The 18257-nt window shown below is 41.8% G+C and overlaps 1 protein-coding gene across 5 annotated transcripts in view; it reads left to right on the forward strand.

Annotated features, from left to right (window-relative positions):
* SMARCA2 (SWI/SNF related BAF chromatin remodeling complex subunit ATPase 2) overlaps positions 1–18257 on the forward strand; it is a 172896-nt gene that overhangs the window by 69251 nt on the left and 85388 nt on the right. For all 5 annotated transcript variants that reach the window (XM_027105759.1, XM_027105760.1, XM_027105758.1 and 2 more), the window contains 5 exons: positions 2488–2730; positions 4082–4195; positions 12859–12966; positions 13595–13681; positions 16738–16784. In XM_027105759.1, the coding sequence (XP_026961560.1) occupies positions 2488–2730; positions 4082–4195; positions 12859–12966; positions 13595–13681; positions 16738–16784 (599 nt within the window). The remainder of the gene's footprint in view (positions 1–2487; positions 2731–4081; positions 4196–12858; positions 12967–13594; positions 13682–16737; positions 16785–18257) is intronic.

Raw genomic sequence — 18257 nt, forward strand, 5'->3', positions numbered from 1 at the left:
GAAGATCGCACATGCCGTGGAGCGGCTGGGCCCGTGAGACGTGGCCGCTGAGCCAGCGGGTCCGGGGCTTGTGCTCCGCAGCGGGAGAGGCCACAGCAGTGGGAGGCCCGTGTACCGCAAAAAAAAGAATTCACCTGGGTTCCTTCAACTCTTTTTTTCTCTCCAACAGCCCTGAACGTCGTGCTTATGGAAGAAATAATTGTTTTTGTTGCCCTGGGATATTGTCAGCAGCGTAACATCATTCCTCTTGTGTCTTTGTCTCTCCAGAGATGAGTAGGCATTTCTCCATATGGTCTTCTCCATATGAACATTTATCCCAGCTGCAGTTTTTGTGCTATTCCAGTTTTATGTTTTTCCTGGTGAAATAATGGGCTATTATTGTTTGAATTACTCTGGGCTCTTTCTGTGACTATTTGGAGCCGGGAAAGAGTCGTTTTCTACCTGTGACCTACATGTCTGCTAATTTGTATGTCCTAAGTTGTCCTTTAGCCAAAAAATAGAATTTTTTTCTCCATTTATATCATCTTGTGTCCTAATATATTCATGTAGAATAATGGGAGTAGTTTCTGTCATAGAGGAAGCATGAAAACTTAATTTTTTTTCCTTTAGTAATTTCTTTTACCCTGTGGTGTTTTGAAAGCACTATAATCTGAAACTAAGTTATGGTCAGAATCGAACAGAATCACTGTTTCTGGGGTCTGTTCTATCTCTGCATTAAACCTTTGCCCTGGGAACAGAGTTCTGTTCATGGCCTCCTAGGAAATAACATAGAGGAAATGGGCTCCCAGGGGAGGTTTGTTTAATCCTTGAGACGGCACCAGCAACAATGCTGTGTTCCTCTTCCTCACGCTCCAAGATGAATTTGGCGGTGTCAGGAATGACGTGTTTTCAATATAACTGTGGGAATGTGTTTGTACATTTGAGATCCTTTAAAGAAAATTCATATCATGTCTTCTGCCTATGTATTTCAGAATTCATCAGAGACGCCTGGTAACGAGGTGTATTGCTTTTATTTGTCACTGGAGAAATGAAGCTCTAGAAAGGGGTAGTCATTTTTTTCTGAGTGCAAGACCTAATTAGTAGTAGACCCGATAGCAAAATCATAGGCCTCTGATTCCTTGTTTATTATTTCAGAAGCTAAGTTAGGCAGGGAAGTAGATTTAGAATGTTGACTTAAATACATTTTTATCTCCTGGCCTCTTTTCACGCTATTGGTAACTTTGGGACAATTGATCGTACAACTTTAATTATCCTTAAGCAATTTTCTCAGAGGTAGCAGAGGAAGGAAAAAAAATTTAAAAACTCTGGGAGTTTCTTTTACCCGAACATCCCAGCCTGACTGATGATTTTATTCCTTTTCCCGGGACTTCACTGGTGCTTCTAATGAGGAAGGAGAGGACTTTACAGAACGCTTTGCCGTCTCCCTCCTCTCTAAGAGCTTTGCAGCGGGATCCAGGGACATCTGAGCACCAGATGCTTTTCTTGGCCATTGCCGCTGTTTTGTGGGGAATGGATAGGCTTAGTGGGATATTCCTCATTGTTCTCACTTTGAGAAACAATGACCTTGGAGAGGGCTGAAGGGTCACATGTGAGAGGGGAAGGGGACTGTGTGTAGACTTAGGAAGGAAGATCGTGACATATGGTCACATTTTAAATTTTTGAAGTGATAGTTATGCTGGTGGAATATATTGTGTTTAATTCTGAAGTTTTGGCATAAACAGAGGAATGCTATTTTAGCACTGCCCTCTCTGCCAGTAAGTCTCTCTTTTCATTTTAGACATCTTGAAATTGGGGTCCTAGACCTGGCAGGTAAGGAGTATGTATGAACTAAGAGAGTCCGGGTTGCCAGATCTTCTAACGTTTTAGAAGAAGCTGGATGTCCAGATTTTTATGTGAAATGTTCCAATTTTTAAATGTTAGCAACTAAGTTCAAATTAAAAAAAAAAAAAATTAACAAAAGAAAACCATGAGCCAAACCCTGAAGGTAGTAGTCAGCCAAGGCAATAGAAAAAGGGCACGAAGCCAGAGTACTTCCGCTGCAGGTGCCTGCTGACGCCATCTTGGAGAAATCAGTCATTAACCCGTGCTTCAAGTGAGGAGCTATATCCTGTACTTACTATGAGCAGAGGTAACAGAGCCATTACATCCGGCATAGCTGACATGACATAACATTAATAGAAGGAGTATTGGATGGGGAGACACAGGAGCTAATTCTGGCCCAACCATTTCATTCTGGGCCCAAGTTTCCGTCTCTGTGAAAGGGTAATTTGGAATCACATTCTATCAGTCCATTCCATTACTACATAGTGCACGATGATCTGTCAGGTATGGGAAATAGACTGTTAAGATTCTTTTATGCTAAGGAATCTCATGTCATAGCTTTTACCAAGCCTGAGTTCTTTGGTTTTCCCCATCACCACTTGCCTCTTAGAAGCAGTTGTGTTTTCCCTTGTTCACCGCATGCTGGTCCTTCCTCTTGTGTTATAGATTCGGTGGAAATACATGATAGTGGACGAAGGCCACCGAATGAAGAACCACCACTGCAAGCTGACTCAGGTCCTGAACACTCACTACGTGGCCCCCAGAAGGATCCTCTTGACCGGGACCCCCCTGCAGAATAAGCTCCCGGAGCTCTGGGCCCTCCTCAACTTCCTCCTTCCCACGATTTTTAAGAGCTGCAGCACATTTGAGCAGTGGTTTAATGCTCCATTTGCCATGACTGGAGAAAGGGTACTGGCCTAACTTTTGTTTTTCCCGCTGCATCACAATGAAATGAAATGAAAAGACCTAAAGCTGAGAACACTAGAGCCACAGAAAACCCATAGGGTGGTTTACAGTGTTGGAAAGTATCAGGAAGCCAATCGGTGGATGTGTATGTTCTCACTCCAGGGATATTTTTCCATCCAAAGAAAATGGATCTAATAATGGACGTAAGATCTAGGATCTAGGGTGTCCTAATCCCATTGTCTTTTGCCAGTGTGTTAACCAGGCCAACAGAGGGTGTTTCTGGCTGGTGGAGTGCTTAACTGCTACAGGGCACAAGGAGGATAAATGCAGAGATATTTGTTCAATCTATTTAACCACAACTCAACCAACCGAATATAAACCTTAAAAAGAAATATTTCCTTGTTAGAAACTTGGGCTTCCCTTTAAGCCATTTCCACATTAAGAGCTTGTATGTAAAACCGAACTGGTTTATACTAATTTTCTTTACACATTGTTTTCAGGTTTTATGTAAGCCTCAGTCTTGTGTGTATATAAATAACTCCTCAAACCCTGGAGTAGCCATTTTCAAATTTCTTATTATCGTTCCTTCCACTATAGGAACGAAAGCCACTTAAAATGCTTCAGGGAAATTTATGTTGGAACTATTTGGCCCTTTAATTTTGAGATGTCACAGGTACATTAGCCTTTTGTTAGGAATTCACTGGCTTGCCCATTTGGAGAAGGTAACGTCAATCAGCTCTGCCCCCTAGAGGTGAATAGAGGAAGGTGAAAGAGAAAGCGAAGGAGTTATCTATAAACAGGATTGAACTTGAACAAGATCATAGCAGAGCAAAGGAGGATGCAGGTAGAGGGGCTTAGAAAGCCACCGATGTAACCTGGATCCACTCTTGTTCTTTTCAGGTTCAGGCCCTGTTCCCTTGGTATGTTTCTGCATCTGAGACAATCAAAGTTAAGAGCCTAACTTAACGCTTCCGTTTGAAGGAAGAACGCATTAACTATTGCCCTTTTACTCGTGTTCTACCTCAGCCTTTAGTCAGCCCTTACTGCAATCATATCCCATAAAATTCTGAGCTATTAACACTCCTGATCTAAAACTGATGGCTCTGGGCCGTTTTCTACAAAACTCAGCATTCAGACCAAGACACCCATTTAGAGGCTGTTCTGTTACCACCTGGTAGGAAGGTGGGAACAGCATTCTGAGGTGTACATGATGGGTATAAACCTAGCCTTAATGCACATAAAATTTCAATCATATATTGAAACCAATAATAAATGTAACATGAAGAGTCATTGCATGAGAGATCTTTTTTTTAAAAAAAGCAAAAGATCAAATTCATCTAAGGTTCTCTTATAGGTGGACTTAAATGAAGAAGAAACTATATTGATCATCAGGCGTCTGCATAAGGTGTTGAGACCATTTTTACTGAGGAGACTGAAGAAAGAAGTTGAATCCCAGCTTCCAGAAAAAGTATGTTGCAAATTCAAAAGTTGTGGTTTCTTCCCCTGCCAATACATTTGGACTACCTGCCCCTGAAATTGTGTTTCGGAAACAGCAGGCATGTATTTTAGTTCCAGGTAACTGGGAAATATCTTAAAGGATTTTTTTTTGTTAAATGGAAGCTAGGGGATTTAATGTAGAGAGAGAAGGGAAGTTTTAGCATTTCATCTTGGTTTCCAAAAGTTTGGGGGCAGATTTTAAAAAATCACCAAATTCATTAAGTCTCATTACATTTTAGCTTTAACTTACATTCACTTAACATTACATGAATTAACATTCTGTTTTAACTTTAGATTTTTTCTTTTTACTAACCTCGTTGAGTTCACTCTTGCGGGCGCCATAGAAATGTTCTGCTTTGAGCCACATAAGCCTTTGAGTTTGGGGCTTGTATCAGTACCAAGGGACTTGGTAAACATTTGCCAGGTTTCCCGGTAATGTGTTTACTATTGGATGCTTGGGATGTCACGGTTCTGATAGTAAGTGAAAACTAGGGTTCCTGCAAATTACAGACGCATCATCTAATTTAAGTTCCCGTGAACATTTTAAGAAATATTTTTCAGATGACTTTTTAGACACTGATTTTTCAGTGCTTTAGAATGTCTTCTGAGCCCTTAGCTCCACATTTTGGGGTTGGATTTGGGTTTTGGTTTAATATGTTTTTGATCATAGTTTGGAACCGCACACACTGGAGTTCTACGTTTCATTCTCTTAAAAGATAGATTGTTTGGCATTGTGCACTGTTTGTTGCATGAGACAGTTTGATGTGCGTTTTCTCTTTAGGGGAGCCAATTGTGAAATGTGTGTTTTGCATCATTGTGTTTTAATGACTCTATTTTTTGAACAGAGTGGTTCATCCTGCCCAGTTTTAAGTGGGATTGGCAAGATAGTATACAAAGTTGATCACTTTGCTAAGAGAGAATTTTGATCCCTAAGCCCCTATTCATTAGCAGTTGGAAAAAAAATTAAATGTTAACACGGTTCTTACACCATGCTTATCCCAGCAACAACCTAAATATCTGAGTATTTTATTTTGCTAGTGAATGCATCTTGGGGATTGAATGCCGTTGATATTTCTTTGACTTCGTGTGGTCTTGGCATCTTTGGGTAACCCCCTTTCTATTCAGTGTGGACTTTAGTTACAGAATAAGCTGGGGAATGGGTACAGTGGTCATGTGGCTGCCTTGAATGTTACTGAGATCCTGCAAGTTATAGAGACGGAATGTTAAAGATTTTAATTTGTCCCATACTTCCTTTTGTTTCTTTAGAAGAGCTATAAAATAAAAGGCAATTAACTGAAGTTCTTCATTTATTCATTCCATAAAACTTCTTAATCTTGTTACTCATTACTCTGTATTAGCCAGTCCTGAATGGCTAATATAGATAGATATTTTAAAAACACATTACAAGTTGAAAGTATGCCCTGTTTTAAGAAAATCCATTGTATTAAAATCCAAACTTTTGGGCTTCCCTTGTGGTGCAGTGGTTGAGAGTCTGCCTGCCAATGCAGGGGACACGGGTTCATGCCCCGGTCCAGAAGGATCCCACATGCCACGGAGCGGCTGGGCTCGTGAGCCATGGCCGCTGAGCCTGCGCGTCCGGAGCCTGTGCTTCACAACAGGAGAGGCCACAACAGTGAGAGGCCCGCGTACCGCAAAAAAAATCCAAACTTTCGCAGCATAAGGATTATGGGGTGATTGGTTATATCACAAAGGATTCTTTGCTTTACTAAAATGTTTATTTCACAGCTCTTTTCACAAGAAAACTTCCTGAGTATTGATAAATTTTAAAAAATCTAAGATTAGATTTTCAAGAGCATGTTTCCGACGTAAAGTACACATGTACTGTTTAATATCCATATTTTTATATTGGAGGTATGTTAAACACCCTGTGTGTGATATACAGGCATACCTCATTTTATTGCACTTTGCTTCATTGTCCTTCATAGATACCATGTTTTTTTCCCCCAAATTGAAGGTTTGTGGCAACCCTGCGTTGAGCAAGTCTGTCAGCACCATTTTTCGGCATATGCTAATTTCATGTCTACGTGTCACGTTTTGGTAATTCTCGCAATATTTCAAGCCTTTTCATTGTTGTTTTATGTGTTACGGTGATCTGTGATCAGTGATCTTGGATGTACCATTGCAAAAAGATGATGACTCACTGAAGGCTCAGATGATAGTTAGCATTTTTTAGCAATAAAGTATTTTTTGATTACCATATTCCCTTTCTTTTGTTGGTCTGGAACGGAACCCGCACTCTCTCCAACATATGACTGAATTATCTGTGGATAACTACCTTTACCTGGAGGCAACTTGGTGGAGTGGAAGTCATGGGCTCTGCCCGTCAGAGTGGACCTGGGTCCCCACTGCATTCTCCGTCTCATACTAGCTATGTGAGCTTGGGCAAGTCTCTTAACCCAGTGGGTGTCAGTGTTCTCATCAATGAACTGGCAAATAGACAATACCTGCTTCACAGAAGAGGATTGAATGGATGCAGTACTCATAACACTATGCCTGGCACGTGGTAAGGGCTCAACTGGTGACAGCCGCTACCACCAGAGTCCTTACTTTCTACTCACACTGCCGTTTCTGTTGCTGACTCCTGGTTCTGCTTCCCTGTTCACTTCAAGTTCTTTCTCAGTGTTCTCTGGTCCTGGCACTTTCTGTGTTCCTGCTCCGTCTCTGTCCCCATAACCTTTTCATGGCGAATAGGGGAACTGATCACTTGACATGTGTATGTAGCTGTTATTGATGTGGTTTGGCCAGTTTTCACTCTTTGCTCTTTCTACCTTGTTAGGATTTTTTTAATCTGGGGAAGATTGGCCATTTAAGTGTCATCCTTGGGGATAAGGAGCTTTCTTCCGCCACCATCTGCTTGTAGCCACAAACAACATAGATGTCTTTCTCAGGCTGCATAAGGAATCTAGAAAGGAATTGTGGCCGATGGCAGGAAAAGGCTAAATATTTTATAGAAGTGATGCTCAAATGTTTTCATGAAAAAGAATCAGGGAAGTGGATTTCCATTTTATTTTTTAATTTACGTATAATAAAATTCACTCTTTTTGGTGTTATAGTTCTGAGTTTTGACAAATACATAGCTACGTTAACTCTACCCACAATCAAAATACAGAACAATTCTGTCTCCCAGTCCCCCTGACCAAAAATTTCCTAGTGCTCTCACTTTTTAGTCAAACTCTCCCTCTACCCTTAGCCTCATGCAACTGCTAATTTGTTCTCCATCCCTGTAGTTTTGCCTGTTCCAGAATGTTGTATGAAGGGAATCAGACAATGCGTCTCATCAGACCTTTTGCATCTGGTTTTTCATTTAGTGTAATGAATTTGAGATACATCCAAGGTGTTGGATGTATCATTAATTGGTTCATTTTTATTGTTGAATAATATTCTATTATATTGATGCACCAGAGTTTGTTTATCCATTTAACTGAAGGAAATTTGGGTTGTTTCTAGTTTTTGATGGTTATGCATAAGTCTGCTATGAACATTTGTGTATAGGTTTTTGTGTGAACATAGGTTTTCATTTCATTTTAGTAAATATCTAGGAGTGGGCTTGCTTGGTCATATGGTAAATGTACACATAACTTTATAAGAAACTTCCGAATGGTTTTCTAAGGAGTCTGAACCATTTTGTAGTCCCGCCAGCAATGTATGAGCATTCCAGTTCCTCCACATTCTCCTCAATACTTGATATTTTCAGTTTTTAGCACTGTTGGCCATTTCAATAATTGTGTGCTGATATCCTGTGACTCGTCTTCGTGTGTTTATTTGGCATTCATATGTCTTCTTTGATGAAGTGGTGCTTAAACCTTTGGCCAATTTTTTTCCCAATTATTTCTTTTCTTATTGTTGAGTTTTCAAATAGAAAAACTCTTAAAAATACAAAGTACCAGCCCTAGCCCCAGTAATTCTGTTCAGTATAGTGGGAGTGACCTCAGGAGTCTGTATTTCCTCAGATGATACCAAAGCAGGCATAGAAGGGCCACAATTTGATAAATGCAGTTCTACTTCATAGAAAAATTAGTTTTAATGAATGAGTATTTAATAAAAATTAGTTTTAATCAATGAGTATTTAATGACTTAATGAGTCTAATGAAACGCCTAATGAGCAAGAGAATATACTGTCTCCAGGCCCCTCCCAACACCACCACCAAGCTACTGGCATAAGATCCATTCCTTACACTCACGGAAGAAGGGCAGTTCATGGAAAAGGGGTTACATAAAACCTAACTTAAGCTAAAGAAAAATTGATGTTTCGATTTAGCTCCCATTTGAAGTTGTCTGTGCTGACTTTCCCCTTTGTATAATTAAGAACCAACTGTACTTGCCATTGGCTGTGTGTGTGTGTGTGTGTGTGTGTGTGTGTGTGTGTGTGTAAATATACTAAAATATGTATACAATGTCTGAGATTAACTAGAGGTTGACCTACCTAAAATCGACCTTGATTTTGATATAATCTAAAACCACAAAAAAGCATTGTTTAGATGGGCAGCTTTTATATTCATTATATAAAAAATTAGAATGCTTAATGTAATTAATCATCACTTTGTTCCTCTCTTGCCATAGATTCTAGAACCTGGGACTTGCATAAATTTAATCTTGGAAATCTCAATTCACAAAGTGGTAATATATCACACACAGTAGTCTGGATTTATTGGTCTAATAATACCTCCTTTTGGAAGGGAAATTATAAGTGAGGAATAGTGTTTAGGGAGAAACTATGAATAAAGGTTGAAAACTTTTACAGGGTTATATGGGAGGAGAGTCTGGGCCAATATAACCCCCCAGTTTAGCTCCCTGAGGGGACCGATTTGATCATTGCTAACATACGGAGTCTTAGGAGATAACTGTCATGTCCATGAGGCTGACACCCCAATTTTACATATAATTTGAAAATAATAGTCCCAGTGGCTCTCATAAGCCTAACGTGTTGGGAGAATCATCCCTATTAAAGAGTCATAGATTTTATTTCCTTCAACACCAGCATATTTTGAGGAACTTTCAAATTCATACTCTAATCAGGGACCATCGTGTTTTTTGGAGGTGACCCAGACCCAACAGAGTTTGAGGTGGCGCGATGATTACAAAGACTTTCCTCGCCTTGCCACTGTCAGTCTGCATGTCTACCTTAGAATTCTTCAGTCTGCCCTTTTCTCAATGCATAGCTCTGATGGCTTGCTCTGTGCACTGCACTGCCCTTGGGCGGGGCTGGAAGGTGCAGGAGCTGTACCAGAAATTGGAGGCATGGTGTGAGATGTCACTGAACAATGGCATGACGATGAAAGGCAGCATCATCCACCCCATCAGGAGGAAGGATCCAGGCATTCAAGTGTTTTAGGACAGGGGTCCCCAGAGCACACAAGCGGGTGTGTGTGAGTATGTGGGGAGGTGCTTACTAGTAATCCATTGAGGTGTGGGAAGAAGATTTCAGAGCTTCCATTTATATTACTTTTTCTCTTAAAAATAAAAAAAAATTAAGCTTTATTAATTTAACATACAGATGGACACTGGTACCCGTGTGGTGTGTATGCACATCAGAAAGTCAGGATACCTTGCTTAGACTGTATCGGTTATCCCGGGCGGGAGTGTGACGGGAAGCATCTCCACCTGGGGCATCAGATATCCGCTCCCCGTCACAGTCTGGTTCCTGCGCTTTCTGCCTACTGTGAGCATTGCGGGTTTCCCCGTATCCAGATAAAAGGATTTTAGGATGATCTCATTTTAACTAAACTGACACCCCCGACCCTCAGAATGAATGAAGGGCTTTAAAAGATTCTGCAAAGGATTGCAGGTTGAAAACAAGACGGATGACGTAAGCACAGATGGACGGTAGGAAAAGAGCAGTCCTGCCACCTCTCCTGTTCCTAGTGTGGGTTTTCACCAGCCCCATTATACCCCCCAAAATTAGATGTCATCAAATTGTCCTCTTAAAATGTAGATATAAATCAGCTGCCTTTAACATTGACCCCTGTCCTAAAGGTAACTTGTGTTTTGAGACATTAATGTCCGCGCGTGCGTATAATTCATAGTTAAATATATGGGCGTGTATTGGGAAGAGGCGCTTTAGCGTGTCTTCCTGGTAAGGAACTGCCATCGAAAAAGTTTAATGACCCCTTCTTTGCGGGAAATGAAAAGGAAGATTTACTTTGGCTGATAGATGTGATTGGGGAAGATCTTTCAAAGAGCCCTCGGGGAGAGTAAAATTTGGAAAGGAAGCCCTAAGACTAAGGACCCTCAGCCCAGGCCTGGGGGAAAGTACAAAGACAAACAAAACAGCTTGGACTTGTTTGGGAGGTTACAGGGAGCAAACGTAAAATATCGTCGTGAAACTTAGGATGATGATTTTGATGATGTGTATCAAACTAGCTTCTGGTACCCCCCTAATGGTGCTTGGGAGGAGGGCTGGGGGGAACATCGCCTTCCTACAGCAGCCATCAGGTTCTAGGGTTGAGCTCGCTTCTCCGCTGACTTGGCCCCTCTGGGGGTGTTTGACATCCCTCTCTGCATGGCATCATCGTGCATGCCTCCTGCTTCCCAAACTCCCTCCCCTCCAGCTCTTAGCAGCAGCTAACTGCTGGGAAGGAGGTTGAGGGTCCAGTCCCTCATTCTGGTTCTTCTGTCTCCTAACGTACTCACAAGCAAGCCTCAGCCCTCCTTTCCACATTCAGGAAAGTGTGCACAAGCTGGCTGGCAGGGAGGCCCAGGTGAAGGTGAACCATCAGGGCAGAGCTGGGAAACCTAAAAGTCTCCGTGGTCATCCTTAGCGTAGAGCTTAAGGAAGTCGAGTCTGGTTCGATCCTAACTGCACCATTAAATAGCTGCGTCATTTCAACCCAGTCACTTAACCTTTCTGATGCTCAGGTTCCTTATCTATAAAACTGGAACACCACTAAATGTAACTCCCCTACAGCTCTTGTGTAGTGAAATGGGAGAGGGCACATAAAGCATTTTTGCACGGGGCCTGGTCCATAGAAAGAACTCAATAATACTAGCCCTTGGTGTCATTTTTATCATTATGCTTGTTAAAGTCTGAAGTTGTTTAACATTCTTCTACACCGTCATCAAGTTTCGTGGAGAGTTAACAGTGCTTGAAAAAGCCGAAGTACTTTAAAAACATGCAGCATCAAGTCTGTGGAGCACAAAGCCTGTACTAATAGTGCATCCTTATTTATTAAGCTTGGAGATGTTTTTTCCACCCTGGCCAAGAAAGTCATTAAAAACTAAAACAAGTCTATGGCAGGTCACTTGCTTTTCTTAACTTTTCTGCAGAAGAATCCACCTTTCTCTAATCTGATGTGGTGCATCAAAACGAGTAGCAAAAGGCTATTAATTGCGGTTCTGGCTGGCCTGACAGGTTCCTTCTAAAGCAACAATCGAATGAATATTCAACTTCTCTTCATCTGTGACCTCCTCGCCCTGGCCCTCAGAGCTGAAAATAACCTGATCATTTTTAATCAGTTTGTTAAACATTAGGCAGCTTGCTGATTTGCTTTTAATCACATTCTGCAGATTTCTAGGCATTAATCTGATGTTTATTATGAAAATTTCACATTTGTATTCTGGGGATTTTTTTTAATAAAGAAAAACAATAATAGGAAATAATCAGGGCAGATTGTGTGCATTAGGGGCGTGCGAGAAGTGTTGCAGGTGTGTGTGAAACCACCAGCACGTGAATTCCCTTTCACTGTTTTAAATTGGATTTTTCTGTTATTTCAAAATGGAAGCACATGCGGCCTTGCCTCTAAAGAATATGGTCCTAAAGTTGCGTCCAATTGTGGATGAATTCCTCTCCTTTGCCTGTTATCCTCACTAGGGTAGGATCCTCTCATCCTTCCAAAGCAGAGGGTAATTACATACAGTCAACCTAGGGCTCTCATGAATCTCCTTTTCAGATCGGTATTGGGGGTAGCCACCTAGGACCATTTAAAAAATGTTTTCCGGGCTTCCCTGGTGGTGCAGTGGTTGAGAGTCCGCCTGCCGATGCAGGGGACACGGGTTCGTGCCCCGGTCCGGGAAGATCCCACGTGCCGTGGAGCGGTTGGGCCCGTGAGCCATGGCCGCTGAGCCTGCGTGTCCGGAGCCTGTGCTCCGCAATGGAAGAGGCCACAGCAGTGAGAGTCCCGTGTACTGCAAAAAAAAAAATGTGTTTTCCAAAGAAAATCAGAGGTTATTGGCCGAGCACTGTTTTTCCTAAAACTGTTCTGTTCATAGGAAAGGAGGTATAGGTGGGAAGCAGAGGAAATACTATAAAAAAATAGAAAAGAAAATACTCTGTGTGGAACATCTTTGAATTTGAACAGTTTGCCAGCCTCTCTCTCTCTCTCTTTCTCTCAAATATGGAACAAGTCAAGAAATTTCCGAAAACATGACCCTAGTGTCAGTGGTGATTGACATACAGCCTTTTGAAGGTCTCTACAGTATAATGGTACCTTTAGTAGGGACGACTGTGGTCCTCTCCATCACTACCACCACCCCACCCCACCTCCTCCATGAATCCAAGAGGGGGGCAAGAGAGATACCTTTGTGGTTCCAGGAGTGCCACCAGCAGCCATGTCTCAACAGTCTTCTTAGAACAGGCACCTTCTCTCTCCCGCTCTACTTACTGTTCTTTTTCCCCAGGTTGAATATGTGATCAAGTGTGACATGTCAGCTCTGCAGAAGATTCTGTATCGCCATATGCAAGCCAAAGGGATCCTCCTCACAGACGGTTCGGAGAAAGATAAGAAGGTACGTTGCGGAAGATGTTGCAACTCAAGGTGCTGTCATGTGTATCTTCTTGGGGCTGTGACACTGGATACTCCTAGGAAACATCCCTGCTAATGCTGATTTGTCGAAGCAAATTACTGGGCTTTTTCTGGAACTATTGTTGCTGCCTGAGAAAATCTCTTAGCCTCTTACCTGCAAACTGCATAGGAGCAGTTAGAAACGAACACCATCTTGGTGTTCGTATCACCAAAATAGTTCGCTATGCTCGTGTCAGTTCTGCACGGAATATAGCTGCCTAAGGGTGTGGTGGCATTATGGAAGGTTTCACAACCCAGTTTCATTCTCTGGGCATCTGTTCCATGTTCTAGGGAATAGACAGCTGTGAATCCTAGCGAATAGACAGTTATTTCTCAAAGCCATCCACTGGGCATAATTCCCTCCTCAAGGATGAGTTAGTCACAAGGAAGATGTTATATCTAATTCAGAAACAACTATGTAATAGTAACAGGAACTTTGGACCACAAGAGGTGTAGGTTACCGAGAAGACCTATGGCCCTTTGCTGTTTCTATAGAAGCCTATTTTTTTTAAAATGGGAAATACCTGATCAATTAATAACTTCTATTTTCACTCTCCTCTACTTGTTCTTAGGGGAAAGGAGGCGCTAAGACACTTATGAACACTATCATGCAGTTGAGAAAAATCTGCAATCACCCATATATGTTTCAGCACATTGAGGTAAGTCTGCGTTCTCTGTCGTGACCCTGATCCTTACTGTGCTATTCCTACTAATACTATGCAGACAATTTTTTTAATAAAAAATAAAAGAGCGTTAAAACGTGTGGAAGTTGAAACAACATGGTCTGATAGCTTGAAGAGCAGAATTAACAAACATGAATTTTCTAGTTACGGATTCTCATTGGCACCAGACACTTGCGCATCTGGAATTTTATAACCAGGAGTTTCAAGTAGTGAGAAAATGCTGTAAGCTATGGCTCATTATGTGGGTTTGGGAAGGTGCTGTGATTTGCCTTGTTATAGTAGGAGCTCCGAAATGGAAGATAATGATAAATACATCCAGCTTCCTCAGAAGAATGCTGTGGAAAATATTAAAATAATGTATTTATACCCGTTGAACAGAAGGATGTTCTCTGTAAAAGTCACTGACTTTAGTCTGTTACTTAGATTTGCATTTTTTCCTTTCTGGCCTCTTTCATGACAGTGTAGATACAGGCTTTTATCCTGAGGCTCTGGTCTCTAGGAAGCTATTTTTAGGGGAGAGGACATATTCTGCCCTGTTCGCTACATGCGAATGAGTTTCCTAAAGTTGACAATTTCACCCCAGTAGGAGCCATTGACTTGAGCAGGAAGGAAAAGGAGCCACAACTGTAGCCTCCACTTTTCAGTGTTGCCGCAGATGCATATGGTCCTGGCGACAGTTACTTGCCAGGGCACTGCTTACTTTCCACTACAGATGAGGAGGAGGCATGGGGCAAGTCACTGCAGGCTCCGTGTCGGCACCCGCTTATTAACAAATAAATAAATAGAAGGTTCTAGGAATTTAACTTTCAGGAGCATATTCCTGGAAATGAGACTGAAATATTCTTGACTTTGAAGATTATTTTTTTCTTCCTTCTTTTTGGTAATCGTGCTTGTTAGGTGACAGTATATATCACACCTCTGTCCCTGTCCTGGAGTCCTATCCCACCTGTGGTGGGAAATCAGAAAAACTCCTGACACTGTTATTGCCTCAGGGACAGGCAACCCTTCCTTCATAGAGTAAAAGGCCCTCAATATAAGTAAAGTGACAACAGTAAAAGGAAGGAAGGATGGATGGAAGGAAGGAAGGAAGAAAAGAAAGAAGGAAGAAAGGGAGGGATGGGAAGGTCCCACCAACAAGCCTGTTTAGACACATCGTGGGAGAATCCACTGTGTGGTAATAAGTCTATACCCCAGGTCACTTTTGACTGTGACTTGGTGTAAGTCACTCATAAGTACTTGACTTGTCATCAGATGGTAATAGATTATAGGACTGGCAGGAGGATAAACTTTAAAAAAAAAATAACGTATGAAGTGTCTGGTAAACCAATAATGTGATACATGGGCTGTAAGGTATCCATGAGTTAGTGGGGGGTACATGTTGGATTGGAGGAGCCCCCCCCCCAAAAAAAAAGATCTATTGATGAAAATGGTCGGGGTCATGTCAGGTCAACCTGTCACCCACTATCTTATTTTTCCTAAAAATAACTTTAAGATATTTACTTTGTAAAAGTATAGAGGAGTTTGAGGACTTAGAAATTATGAAAATTAGGTGTCAGTCTTAACTTCATTTTGGTTATCGTACCAAGATGAACCTCTGAGACACACTGGGCCGTGTCAGGAAGGGAGAGGTTGTCAAGCTTCTATCTGGAGCACCTGGGGAGGGAAGGGGGCAATCGAAGAAGCTAGGTCCAAGTAACATGTCCTCTGCCTGCACATTGACATTTTAAGTAGCAGTCAATAGAAAGAGAGACTTTGATTTGCAATTTTTGTAATGTAAAAAACTTTTAGGAGCACATTCCTGGCAATGAGACCCACAGTTATTTGCAAAGGTATCACACTTGTGAACCAGAGACGGTGTGTGCGTTTTGCTTTTGTCTTCGTTTTGTTTGCTTACACACCCTTTGTTCATACTACTTCATACTAGAAACCTGGTCTCTGGATTGGGCTCACTGCCTCCCTGGGGATCTTCAAACCAGAGAAATGAAAGCAGTGTTTTTAAAATGCTGCTGATACCTGACCTTATCACCATCTATCAACACATACCATCTGAGAGACAGATGAGACCCAAATCTCTAGTCAGGAATGGCACCTGTAGAGACGAAAGGGTAGGCTTGGAGTCAGGGTAGGGTTTTTAGCTGAGGTCCATTGGCGTTAATTTTGCCGGCAGGGCAGCATCCGGAGGGGCTGGGCCTGCCATAAATGATGAGCATGTTTGGGAGCAAAGCCCAAAGGGAGGATCTGGTCCCCTTGGAGGAAAGCTTCAGTGATCTGGGAAGGAAGGGGAGCAGAGAAGGGAGACAGCTGGTGGTTAATGTGAAGGTGTGACGTGATCTCCTCCCCACAGATGGTCTCCCTTCCCATAAGGAAGGAATGCGAAAGTCACATGGAGAACAGCAACTTATCTCTTCCACAGAATCAGTGAGGAGGGAATTCTGTAATTAAGTTCTGTGTTTTAAAAGTGGAAGCCGGTCACCTGAGGGGTGGTATACATTTAGAGCCTTATTTATAATACAGAAAAGCACAGTATGGAAGGGATGTTAGGATTCCACCAAACTAAGATTTACAGTATGTAGTACATAAATAATCATTACTTTTACTGTTAACTATTTCCACAGTGTATTTATGTGTATATATTAATCCTGATTTGCTTGTACGAAGCTCTTCCTCTAGTCTAGACTCTAAGCTCCTTGGGGTAGCTACTTCATTTTTTTCCGGGTTCCCAGTACCTGCCTACCACAGCCCTGGGCCAGTCAACGCTTAATCACTGTTTGATGAGTGAACTAGCCCTATCATCTCAGTATGAGAGTCTAGAGACTTGCAGACTTACGGCGTACGCTTCTGGCAGAACTATAGTCTGAATTCAAAGACTCTGAGTTTCTGGTTCATTGTATAACGAGTGTTTTCTTACTTATTCATTATCTTATTTAACTGTGCTCTAGAAATAGATAGGATGACCTCACTAATAGAATAATCATTAAGTTAATAATTACAGATCCGTTTTTGAGAATCATTTTCTTCTCTCTCTTTTAAAGGAATCCTTTGCTGAACACCTGGGCTATTCAAATGGGGTCATCAATGGGTAAATCTTAATTTTTTTTTCTTCCAAAACATAGTTTGTTGGTCCTCCCTAACTTTTCCCTCTGAAGTGTTTCCTATCACACAAATACGTAACTGGCAGCCCCCTCAGCCCTCCTCTCTCCTCAGCAGAGGGTACAGAAGTTGTTAACCAAAATGATATCAGCATTCCCTTTTACTTTACTGGCGTAAATTACTACATGCCTTGAGCAAGTGGCTATTCAAAGGACATAGATCTCCTTTAATAGACTTAACAGTGTCCTAGTGTTCTAAAAACGTTGTCAGAGCTTCCAAGGGTTCTTATAACCAAGAGTGTAGCTTGAGCTCAAAGTGAGTTTACCATAGGAAGTCTCAAGTTGATATTCAACATTAACGTGTATGAGAGGAAAATGTCTCATCTGCTATGCGTATATACAGCTTGACAGTAATTGGTTAGCCTATGGTCTGTATAAGAAATAATTTTTCATTAGCAGTGGACATTGAAGAGGTGCATGCCTGCCACACAACAAAACCGAAGGTTGCATTAATAGAAAGTCTCTGTTTTGCTTGTGCGGCACCAGGGAAATTTTTATTATTAGGATAAAGGGGTCAATTCTTGGATCCCAAGGGCAGACTGTGTTGCTCTCCTTTGTCTCTCCTTTTCTCCTTTTCTCTCGGTCCTTTGTTCACTCCGGGTGCCATCAGGTTGGCCAGGGTTTTGCATATTGAAAACATGGCCTCAGGGGGTGTTTGGAGGACAGTCTCACAGTAGGCGATGGATGTTGGGAAGACTTACACTTGAAAATGTCTGTTCTGTGTGTCATAAAATCAACTACCAATGATACGTTTCAGTATCATAGACTAGACTGCACATGCACTGGGGAGTTTTCCCAACAACATCACCCCTACAACTAAGTTTTAATAATATGACACATCCCTGTTGATAAAGAGGAGAGTGGTTTCTTGTGGAGGAGAAGAACTCTAACTCACTAACATTCTTCTCTATCTGACAGCACTCTATCATCGTGTTTTTTAATGTGAATTTCTGTGTAAGCCAGGATTGTGTCCCTTCCCCAATCCATTCTTCACTGTGTACATGGTGATCTTTTAAAAAGATGTCATATCTCGTCACCCCCCTGTTTAAAACCCATCATTGGCTTTCTGTTGCACTTAAAACTAAAACTAATAGAACCCTACAGGATCTGTCCCCCCTCCCACCTTCTTCGTCTCTGCTCTCATCTCCCAGCATCCCTCTCTGCCCCCCAACTTAAGCCACACACACCATTTTTTCAATTCTTTAGACTCACCAGGCTCTTTTACTCCTCAGGGCCTTTGCACATACTCTTTCCGCTTCCTGGAATCTCCTCCTCTCCAATCCTAAGCCCACCTTTTTCACCTGGCTGCCTTTTGCTTATTTCAGGTTTTAGCTAAACTGTTAGCTCTTTAGCGGGTCACCTTTGATGTTCTAAACCAGTGGCTGCCAAATTCTTTTCTGCAA

Source organism: Aethalodelphis obliquidens, unplaced genomic scaffold (assembly GCF_003676395.1).
Source record: "Aethalodelphis obliquidens isolate GAN/ISIS:26980383/991018 unplaced genomic scaffold, ASM367639v1 scaffold7, whole genome shotgun sequence".
Classification (NCBI taxonomy): Eukaryota; Metazoa; Chordata; class Mammalia; order Artiodactyla; family Delphinidae; genus Aethalodelphis; species Aethalodelphis obliquidens.